Here is a 12,289-nt window from a genome sequence, read left to right as displayed (position 1 = left end):
TCTACCAGAGGCACACGTGCTGCTGTGACAACCCAGGAGAGGAAGGGATTGAATCCTGCCTGGCAAGCAGAAGAAAAAGCCACCGCTCCCCCGCCAAGTTTTCCCGGGACACCACTATATCCATTTGTTATGTTGAACTCCAGGATGGACAAATACATAGGAATCCAATCACGAAGATATGAAATCCCACATTCCACATGCTCCACAGCAGGGCATCTCATTGGTGAGGCACATAGGCCTAAGGATGACCTGTACCTTGTGAAGAACAGGGAAACAGCGAGGAGCCCAGCATGGCTGAACACCAGGGGAGGCAGGTTGGAGCACGATACTCGAAACCCAGTCCCTCAAACACCATGCTCAGGAATTTAAGCTTCATCCTCTAGGTGAGGGGTTGGCAAAGTCCCACCAACAGGTAAATCCAGTCTGCAGACTGGTTGTTAAAAATCAAAAGTAAAAAGGGTCAGGCACAGTAGCTCATGCCTGTAATCCCAGCACTTCGGGAGGCCGAGGTAGGAGGATCACTTAAGACCAGGAGTTCAAGACTAGCCTGGGCAACATAGTGAGCCCCCATCTCTAAAAATTTTTTTTAATCGAAAAAAATTTTAAAATAAAATTAAAAATTAGCCAGATGCAGTGGCATGAATCTGTAGTCCTAGCTACTTGGGAGGCTAAGGGGAAAGGATCGCTTGAGCCTAGGAGTTCAAGGCCGCAGTGAGCCATGATCACAGCCACTGCCTTCCAGCCTAGTGGATGGAATGAGGCCCTCATCTCTAAAAAATAAATAATAAATTTTTTTAAATTTCAAAAGAAAAATAATATTTTGTGACATGTGAAAATTATGTGATATTCAAATTTCAGGTCCATCAGTAAGGTTTTTCCAAGGACACCACCATATCCATTTGTTTACATGTTGTCTATGGCTGCCTTCGAGATCCAAGCAGCTGCATCAAGCAGCTGTGACTGCCCCAGAACCATATGTCTCTCAAAGCCAAGAATATTTACTATCAAGCCTTTTATTTAAAAATGTTTGCCAACTACTGCTCCTCTAGGTTAATGATTTTCAGTACTGACACATCCAGGTGGTTATACAAGATGACCCCCTTTGGGGGCACAGAAACAAAATATCAGAACATTTATTTATAGTGATCCTCATATTTTAAAAAGAAATTAAGCTTTACTAGTATTTATTCTGTGGATTGAGTGTGGATGCTGTCTACACTATACAACCCTACATCCAAAGGTCCCGGGTCACACATGTGCTATCCCTGAGAGAGGGGCAGGAACTCCACATGGTGGTGCGGGCTCAGGTTGCTAATTACTGTGCCTTGATACCCTCACCCTTTCACTTGCTTTCACTGAACTGCCATGTATTCGGTTTACAGGGTGTTAAATGTCATTGGCAGACATTTTATAAAACTTTTAATGAACACAATTGACAGAATCATTATTATACCTTCTAATAACTAGAGAATGACTGTGAAAATCTTTTGGACCAGAAAAAGGTTTAGCATATCTTGTGGAAGTAAACATTCAAGAACTATACAAGACAATGCCAAATTACGCATTTTCTTTTCATGGCACACGAAGACACCTCAAATAAGATCCAGAAGAAACAAGAGACAGCAAAATCGGATATATACACATTTCTTACATTACACCAAATACAGAGGAAAAAAGTTTCAATAGATTTAAAAAATAAAAGGATTTGAAAATATGAGTAAGGAATGAGATTATTTTTTAAAGCATATTTTTCAAAGAGCTACATATTTTAGAATAAAAATGATTGAAAACCTCTTTTAAAAAACTGAAATTCAGTAGACAGTATAAAAAGCAAACTAGACACAGCTGAAGAGAAAATTATGAAACAGGATAATATACCCTTTCTTAGTTTTTCATTGCCTGGTCACTTACTGAGAGTAGTGTGGTTACAGTCTCACTAGAAACAGAAATAAATAGCAACACAGCATTTAAAGCTGTGTTTTCCAGAGGAATAGACAGGCCCCATGAGAATGCATAGAATTTAGTTAGTAGGAATAAATGCTAGCACTTATTGAGTCCTTACTCTGTAACACAGCGTGCTGAGTACATTACAAATATGTCTCCTTTTATCCTCACACTGACCCTATACAAATAAAGAAAGATAAAAGGTCTACATCACAGCTCAGCAAGTGACTTGTTCAAGGTCACAAAACTAGTATGTGTAGAAACCAACATGTAATCTCCAAGCCTGCCTCCAATAACCAACTCGATATCCCCAATATATGTCAACAGAAAGATATCTGACTTTGTGCTCAGTCTTTTACCTTGGTAAACCATATACCCTCTATTGATAACAATTCTCTTCTTGATTAATCCTTGAGTCTTCTTCTCAAACGGTCCTGGACCTTTGACTTCTGTGTCCAGTTTTAGCATGAATCCTGCTAAGTCAGTTTAGAGAGAACCCACAACTCTTAATATCTAATCAAGTTCCTCACGGGTCTCCCGTACCAACTCTTGATGTCTCAGACCTTGACCTGCCTTTAGCAAGAAGTCTGTTAGACCAGTTTAGCAAGAATCCCCATACCCTTACCCCTCTTAGTAATTTCCCACCCCCAAACCCCTTGTTGTGTCCATTGGCTATAAAGTCCCAGCTGTCTTTGCTGTATTCAGAGTTGAACCTCATCTCTCATCCCTACTACAATACGCCTTTCACAAGTCTTAAATAAAGTCTTCCTCACCCTATTAACAAGTGTCAGAATAATGTTTTCTTTAACAATGTATTATAGTTTTCTGATTTATACAGTCAAAAGATTGTAATATTTTAAAAATGGGAATTGCTAAATAGCACCAATTATTTAATTAGCACATAACTAGAATAATCCTTGAGATCAACTCCATTAATATTTCTGTTATAACCAAGACTATTTTATAGCAAAACTTTGTCACTTTCACAGTCTATTTTCCTGCCATTATATGTTACCACATAGGTCTAACATCAAATATTCTCAAATCCTTACATTCCTTCTCAGGAAGAAAAACTGCTAACTCCATGCTGCTCCCTTAGAGTTTTACTAGCATGTGCGCGCACACACACACACACACACACCATGGACCCAAACAATACAATATGTTAGAGTAGTGTTTGTGATATACTTTAAAGTTCTAAAGGTTCTACATAAAAAGGTGAGAAGAGGCAAAATATTAAACTGCGTATTAGAAAGTGCCCTACAGATTACATGCAAGTAACAGACTGTATTGAGGGTTTACATAATGTCCTAGGAAGCTAAACAGCCAGTCTTTGAGATGAACTCTAAAGCGTGTGTGTGTGCGCGTGTGTGTGTGTGTAAATCTTCTATATGTTTACCTACCAGTTTCTCCTGCTGTTTTGTTCTTCCCATGAGGCTTATATAGAACATAAGAGCATCCTTTTACATGGAAGTGGTCATTAATTTGTCTAAACCACCTGAAAATAACAAGAAGATTTGCTCATGGCAACAATTCTACAACAAAGATGGCATTATTCCAATTCTAAAGAAATCCAGGCATAGCCCAAAGTTGGTATACCCATGAGAGGTTGAAGCCCAGCAGCTGAATACATGCTTTGCTATCAACACACATCTACATCATTATTATTTTGCAAAACTAGAAACATGGTATTGCCTCTTAGAGGGTCTTCATACCTCATAAGTGTTGTATTTCCCGTGAAAGGACCAAACCTAATATCTTCAAATGGAGGTTGAAAGCCCAGAATATGTAAAGCTTCTTCTTGGGTAATAGGTGGAAGACTACAAAAGAAACATTCATTGCCTTTCATTTTTCAATTCCAGTCATATGCAAATACAACCTATCTCAATGTTAATATGTTTGTCTGATTTGCAAATAATTTTAGTAATATTTTTGATTATTTTATTTTATTTATTTTTTAGAGACAAGGTCTCACTCTGTGACCCAGGGTGGAGTGCAGTGGCGTGATCATAGCTCACTGCAGCCTTAAACTCCTTGGCTCAAGTGATCCTCTTGCCTCAGTCTCCTAAGAGACTAGAACTACAAGTACATGCCATTGTGCCTGGCTACTTGTTTTTACTTTTTTACTTTGTAGAGATGGGCTCTTGCTTTGTTGCCCAGGCTGGTCTCAAACTCCTTGGCTTCAAGCAATACTCCCGCCTTGGCCTCCCAAAGTGCTGAGATTACAAGTGTGAACCACTGCATCCAGCTCATTTTTATTTTATTGAAAATAATACATGTGTATATTTTAAGCTAAAAGACTTACACTAAAATACAGCAGGGTTTTTTATTTACAAAAAATCTATTCTTAAAAATTTTTCTGTTATAGAAAAAGCAACATCGAATTACTTTGGAGTTTGAGGATACTGATAAATTGACATACTTACTTTCCAGCTCCCATTGTGCTATATAAGAAATTCCAACAAGAAATTAATGAGGAGATGCCACAAGACGTCTTATACTGTGGTCGGCTTATGCAGTACCTGAGAAAACAAAAACTGTTTTCTTCACTTGAATGAATACAAAATATGCATGCTAGAAATAGAAAACTCAAGGCAATTAAGGGTGTTAATGTAATGAAAACTTTGATCCCCTAAGTCAATGTAAAATCTTCCATATTCACTTATTAATCATGTCATAAATATAAAATAACAATAAATCACCTGCTTTAATAAAAATAGCTAAGTATAACTAACTACCAGTTAAAGTGGATGTTATCTAAACCAAAGGGAAAAAAATTAATGATACATAAATTTAGACATCACCTATTAAAAGTTTGGTATAAACTCCTGGTTGAACTGCATACATGATTATTTGCAACTTCAGAAATACAGGAGAAACAAAGCATTGCCCCCACGTGTCAACTTCTCAGAGAAATTCTGCAACCCAAACTAAAAATCATCCATTTATTACCCACTTGTCCATCTAAAATCCCTGGGCAAGAAGCCACGAAGCAGTGCTTCTGTCACAGAGAATTTTAAAACTGAAATACAAAATCCTTCCATGGCATGATTCAGTGGCACTAAGCAATCCAGATAATTTTCCAAACTGTCATGATTCAAGAGAAGAAACTGGGGCGAATGTGAACAGAAGGAGAAAGAGACAGACTATTTATTTATTCTGTTTAAGAAGAAATAGGTTGGTTTTTTTTTTTTTTTTTTTTTTTTTTGAGATGGAGTCTCACTCTGTCGCCCAGGCTGGAGTGCAGTGGTGTTAGCTCACTGCAACCTCCGTCTGCCAGGTTCAAGCAATTCTCCTGCTTCAGCCTCCCAAGTAGCTGGGACTACAGGCATGTGCCACCACAACTAGCTAATTTTTGTATTTTTAGTAAAAACATGGTTTCACTATGTTGGCCAGGATGGTCTCAATCTCTTGACCTTGTGATCCTCCCACCTCAGCCTCCCAAAGTGCTGGGATTACAGATGTGAGCCACTGCACCTGGCCAAATGCGAAGCTAGTCAAGCATGGTTGTAGGGGGAGACAATGTTAAATCAGCTTAACAATAGCCCACAATACTCGTTGACTTTCAAATGATCTTCTCCTAACTGCTTTCTAAAGAAGGTGCTAACAAGTAGCCACAATGAAACAAAGAAACAAGACCTGTCATCACTAAAAGCAACTTTAGTGTCGTCTGAAAATTCATCACAAAATGAAAAATTAGACATATGCATGTGTACATATATACATTTGTATATGTATATATACTATGCATATTGGCAAACATACAAGTTAACCATGATCCTTAAATCTTTTTTTTTTTAAGTTCCAGGGTACACTCGCAGGATGTGCAGCTTTGTTACATAGATAAACGTGTGTAATGGTGGTTTGCTGTATCTATCAACCCATCACCTAGGTATTACACCCCGTGTGCATTAGCTATTTTTCCTGATGCTCTCCCTTCCCAGGTTCCCACCCCCCGACAGGGTTCAATGTGTGTTGTTCCCTCCCTGTGTCCATGTGTTCACATTGTTCGGCTCCCACTTATAAGTGAGAACATGCTCCAGGACCCCTAAATCTGTAGACTCAACTACACAAAATGACACACAAAAGATAATAACTGTCACTTAACATACTAAGTGCTGTCTTCAACACCTCATTGTCAAATCTATTGAGTCCTCCCTCAGTTTTGCTTTGTTCTTTAATTGTGGTAAAAACACACAACATCAAATTTATCATGTACACCATTCTTAAGTGTACAGGTCAGTAGTGTCAACTATATGCAAATTGTTAGGCAACAGAACTTTTCCATCTTGCAAAAACAAAACTCTTTACCCATTGAACAACACAACTCCCTTTTTCCCCTTTCCCCCATCCCTGGAAACATATGAGCAATTTACTAATGTCCTTATTCAAGTAATCTGCCCTAGTTGTTTAAATATGAATGTGAACTCCAACCTAAGAGATCTTAGTGGACAAGTGATTATTAACAGCTCTGTCATCATAAGCTATATGGTCCATGCTGATAAAACACAAGGAACTCATTCATTTACTGATTTTTTTTTTTCTGCTGTGAATATTTTTGCCAGAGTTCAATTTCGGGGATTATTTTTCAAGTCTAATACTAACAGTGTTTTATATTTTACAAAATTTATCTTTACATACATTTACTAACAAAGTATTACATGCATGTGTATATTTTTTCTCATAACACTACATTTGGCCTGAAAGAATTTTTAAAAGCAGAGGGAAAGGGGGATTTCTCTTAAGATTTTTCATACTTTTTCATCAATCTCAACTTGTTTCCTAGTCTTGTTTATAACCAGGTTAAACTGTTTACCAACATTCTACTACCTTCTATGGGACTTTCCATTCTAACCTAATGTTGTAATAGTCTCCGTGGAAAACAGGCTTATATTCCTGGTGATGTTTTCCCTTCAGGGCATTTCTCTCATCTATCCTTCCTAGTCCTAGCCTTCATGGCCTCACATGTTATACTATTAACATGTAGTTACACAGATTTGTTGTTGAAACAAAGCTTAAATCTAAGTGATTAGAAGTACAAACGAGCAAAGCCTTCTTTTCAAAGAAACTGAAATGAATGTTTTTGACTTTAATGTCTCTTCTCCATTATTCCCTACAAACTAACTATTTCAAATTTATCGTTATAAAAGTTCCTTTTGTTAAGAAATCATCCATGACTTATCTTTAACTCAGAAAACAAAATTAATATTGAGCCTGATATCTAAGAAACAGATCATGACATGTGTTATAAGGAAACAGCATGAATGTTGAGTCTGACTCTTCGGCTTCAATACAAGATCTTCTACTTATTAGCCATGTGACATTGGCAGGTTTCTTGGCTTCTCTGAGCCTCCCTTTAGACAAGCTACTCTACTCTTCATTACCCACATTCCAGAGACACGTTGCTGTAATCCTTTCAAAGACCCTTCACCCCCTGCAACACTTCATAGTCCCTCCCTTAAGACCCAGGACCTTAGTAAAGCATTTTGGTGATCATTACCTCCTTTCATGGTTAATTAGTGATTCATACCCATCACGTGACAAACTGCCTAAGATATTTCACATTTTTCTGTGTAGTCCCCTCTCCTCAACTGGATTGTAAACCTTGGGAAAACAAAGACCATGTTGTGTGCATCTCTGTTTCTCAGCCTACAGCAAAGGGTCCAATATGTATTAAATAAGTGATAAAAATATATTTCTAAAATGTCATACAAAGGAATTTTAAAAACCCCAATCAGAGTCAGTAACACAGAAAAGTTGTCATGAATTAAACTTGTTTTCATTAGACTAGGAACTGTATTTTAAGATAACCTAATAGCCCCAGTTGATCAATGAAAGCTACAGAAGGCTGGGTAATAAAAGTAAAAAAAAAAAAAAAAAAATGGAATTTTGAAATGTAACCATTTTGCAACAAATATTCAGACAAGGATCATCAATGAGTTTGGGTTGTCAATACATTTGGCTAAACCCATAACGTAAAAAGTTGATGGAATCTGGCTATTACCTAATGCCATTCTGTCACCCTACTGATTACTTGAGGGTAGCAGACGGGAAAGAAAGAACTCATCAATGTAGAATACAACTGTCACCACCTTAACCCAGTAATCACTTAGAATTGCTAAGATTAGGTAATCAGATACCATGTGACTTCTCATGTGAAACGTTTGAAGTATGAGGGCCCACTTAAGCAGTGTTCTTGCATAAAATGTTGTACTGGAATTTAACCAACTCTTTATATTCAACTTCCAGTTTACAGGAAATATTGAGGTTAGATGAATAATTTAGGAAACTAAAAGGAAAAAACAAATCTGGAATGTAGGACATTCTACAAAATATCTGGCCAAGTCTCTTCAATAAGTCAATCTTTACAATTATCATTTGTTGATTAAAATAAATAGAATTTTAAAAAGAAAAGGGGGAACGTGGGGTGGAGACTGTCCTAGATTGAGACAATTACGGGTCATGACACGCACACATGTGGTTCACAACTGGGTCGCACTTTGAACAAACAGATGTGAAGACCTTTTCAGAACAATCTGGGGAATGTGAATTTAGCCTGGGAATTAGACACTAGGGAAATATTATTAATCTTATTAGGTATGACAAAAGTATTGTGGTTAAGTAGAAAAAAGTCATTTTTTAGAGATGCATACTTAGGTAACTTGAGATTAAATATGATAAAAAATAGTCACTTACTTGAAAATTCTTCAGCAATGAAAAGCTAAGTATGTAACTACATCAAAAGGTTAATCATTGTTAAATCTAGATGGCAGTTATGTGGAGTCACACAGATGACTCTAATGACCAGCCGAGTTTGGGAAAGACCAGCATAGCACATGATTAATCTACTTCAAATATCTGTGGTAGACTTTAAAGATTCAGAAATCCTGGTAATAATTTTAGAAATAAAAATATTTATGATACATATAATGTATGAATTTGTAAAGTGCTAAGTTATCGCCAACATATATTACATATTTCAAAAATGAAAAAAAATAAAAACTGATAACGTCACCATCGTCTAAGGTCTAATACTTTTCGCTGTTTAATATCTTCAAGAGGAGAATGCTGAGGACATTCCTTCTGATATCTTCCCTTTTTATCTGAAGTTTTTCTCTTGGAAACTTGTTTCTTTGCATTGCCTAGAATACAAGAGTATAAAATAAGCAGAATGCTTAAGATGAAGTAAACTGAAATGACAAAAATTATACACCAAAATTCAGAAGTAACTGCCTTAATAATTCTGCCGAGAAAGTATAAAGAAAAAATAACAATAAATAAATAACTGCCACCGGTTCTAAAAATGATATTTGCAAACACAGTGAAGTAATACATGTATTTTCAATAATAGTCCCCTACCTTAAACAGAAAGAGAGAATAAAAACAAATTTAAACAACCATGAATTCTATTTTGTGTCACGTTCTTATACTCCAACTCCAGAGCTAGTCACTTAGTTGGTGAAATGGTCAATCACTAAATCTTTAGCCACATCTAGAAAATCAAATTATCGACAGTAAAAAATTTAACTAGACCACTTTCCAGAAAATGAAGGCTTTCTATAAAACAATAAAACCAAATTAATGCAACTCTGTTAAGAAAGTAAAAGCACCAGATCCAATAATGTGATTATGTGATGTTTAAAAATATCTCTGGGCTTACAGAGACAACAGAATGAATGAAGAATGATGCACATATGTACACTACAAAAATGCAATTTTAGCACAGAAACTAGAATGAAAAGCAAAGTCTCCTGTGTGCATATATGCATGTATGTATCCATGTACCTACACACACTCATACATGCACACACACACATACATTCTCCAAAAGACCCTCAAGACAAACAACAGTGGTTACTACTGGGGAAGGGAGAATTGGGAGCTAGACAAAAGGGAGCCAAAAGTAAGAGTGAGAATTTGTACTTTTTAATTTTTTTAATTGTTGTGATTACATAGTAGGTGTACATGCTTATGGGGTACATGAGATGTTTTGATACAAGCATGCAATGTGAAATAACCACATCATAGAGAATGGGGTATCCATCCCTATACTTTTTATATGTTTTATTTCTAAATTGTTAGTGAAATATCTAGTAAAAAAAGGTATATGAAGTAAAATATCAATAAATAACATCCAAGCCCCATTTAATTAAAATACTATTAAGATTTCAGATAGCTATGCTCAAATACTTTAATCTTTCACAGATATTCTATTTTACAACAGTTCTGTTATAAAAATTAACTGAAGGCTAATATTTCATTTTTATGAGTCATTCATAAATTATAAAACAGATTATATACATATGCGCCTAATAAGCAAACATAGAAAGAGATCGGTTTTATTGCTTCAAGATACTCTACACTGAAACCATTTGGCACCTAGGAACAGCTGGAACTCAGGAACTACTATTACCAGCGAATTTCTGTAAAAATGTAATAATAAGACTATAAAGTCAAGAAACAATGTTTTACCTTCCTTTTAATTATTCTTTTTGTTTGTTTGTTTTGAGATAAGGTCTTGCACTGTTGCCCAGACAAGAGTGCAGTGATGCAATCTCCAGTCATTGCAACCTCAGTCTCCGGGCCTCAAGCAATCCTCCTACTCGGCCTCGGGAGTACCTGGGACCACAAGTGCATGTGACCATGCCCAGCTAATTTTTGTATTTTTAATAAAGTTGATGTCTCGCTGTGTTGCCCAGGTTGGTCTCAAACTCCTGAGCTCAAGCAATCCACCTGCCTCAGCCTCACAAAATGCTGAGATTACAAGTGTGAGCTACCGTGCTCAACCCTTTTAATTATTTTTTCTAAGTTTTTACAGAGAACACACTTTTCACAGAGCTGAACATCACTGGCAAAGCTGAGCAATTGCGCCAAATCTCATTGTGCCAAATTTCCTTGACTGGTAAAATGACTCTTAGAGAGTCAGATGACAGAAGAATGAGTTTCTCACATTTCTTGAGATGTCTTCACTGCCTAATAATGACTTAATTCCCTAAGTAGTTTTCCCAGCCACTTAAAATTTTAAGGCTAATGAAACATGGAAATGTGTGACCTTGATAGGCTCTGCAAACAGTCTGCACTCACACTTTCCTCTAGGGTTCCATGACCTTGCCCCCATTCTCTTTTTGCTCAATCTACGATTGCCCCTGGGATCAATGAGCATATACGGTCCAAATGAGCATACTTCATAAAATCTCCGCACTGCCACAGAAAGAGCAGGTCCCACAGGCACAAGTTGATTCGATTTGAGGGAAAGAAGCCACATCAAAGTGAAAGCTCAGTTTGAGATCGGAACATAAAAGAGCAACACCTGCACCTTCTGCCTCCCATCACATCAGCTCCAAGAACCTTCGCCCACTGCTCCTTCTCATTACCGAGTTCCTCCTTCCATTCCTCACCCTACCCACAGCACACACACACAGCCTCAACACCAAACACACACACACACACAAATATATGTATTCACCACACTGACTTTTAGAAAAAGGTATGAGAAGAGCAAATAAAAGCAGAAAATCCACTGTCTTTTTTTACTGGAAGAACCAAAGGACAGAGTCCTGTGCAATCACCATCACTGAAAGTGAGGTGAGAGGGAACCCATAAAGAAGACAGCCACAGAGAAGAGGGGGCCCAAATTCTGTGTATAAATTTGGCCCAAATCCTGGACTGACCCCTGGATCATGCCTGCAAGGAGCAAACCCAAGCAACACAGCTAAAGGAACTGAACTGAGATGGTTGGAGCTGTACCAAGGAGACAGAATTTACAGTTCTGGTTCAATCAAATTAACTGCCTCCCAAAACCAAAAAAAAAAAAAAAAAAAAAAAATCAACACTTTGAAGGAATATACCAGAGTTGCCATAACATAATAGTCCCACTATCTAGGATACAATGACATATTATAGAACATGTAAGGAAACTGAAAAATATGACTTATTCTCAAGAAAAAAGATAAGGCCTACTCTGAGATTAGCCAGATTTTGAAATTTGCAGATATGACATTAAAGTAGATATTATAACTATGCATTATGACATAGATAAAATGCTCTTGTAATAAATGAAAAATATAGCAAATCTCAGATAAGAAATAGAAGCTATAAAAATGTAAATTCTAGAACTAAAATAAATAGATGGAAAAATATATACCATGCAAACATAATCAAAATAAAGCTGAGGAGCTTTATTAATATCAAACAAAGTAACTTTCAGACAGGAAAAATTTCCAGGAATAATGAAATATATTTCATAATGATAAAAGAGTCAATTTAGGAAGAAGGCATAAATCTCATAAATGTGCGTGAACTTAATAACAGAGCTTCAAATTACATTTTTTAAAAAATTAACAGA

The 12,289-nt window shown here is 36.7% G+C and overlaps 1 protein-coding gene across 1 annotated transcript in view; it reads right to left on the bottom strand.

The window, feature by feature from the left end:
- Positions 1-12,289, bottom strand: part of BIVM (basic, immunoglobulin-like variable motif containing) — a 33,453-nt gene that overhangs the window by 13,456 nt on the left and 7,708 nt on the right. The window contains exons 3-6 of the mRNA XM_011977233.1: positions 8,960-9,086; positions 4,371-4,466; positions 3,660-3,764; positions 3,348-3,442 (exon numbers count right to left, since the gene is read on the bottom strand). Coding sequence (XP_011832623.1) covers positions 3,348-3,442; positions 3,660-3,764; positions 4,371-4,466; positions 8,960-9,086 — 423 coding nt within the window. The remainder of the gene's footprint in view (positions 1-3,347; positions 3,443-3,659; positions 3,765-4,370; positions 4,467-8,959; positions 9,087-12,289) is intronic.

This window comes from Mandrillus leucophaeus, unplaced genomic scaffold, assembly GCF_000951045.1.
Source record: "Mandrillus leucophaeus isolate KB7577 unplaced genomic scaffold, Mleu.le_1.0 Scaffold175, whole genome shotgun sequence".
NCBI classification, from domain to species: Eukaryota; Metazoa; Chordata; class Mammalia; order Primates; family Cercopithecidae; genus Mandrillus; species Mandrillus leucophaeus.
Note: the sequence above shows the minus strand (reverse complement) of the source record. Positions and strands in the feature narration are given on the sequence as shown.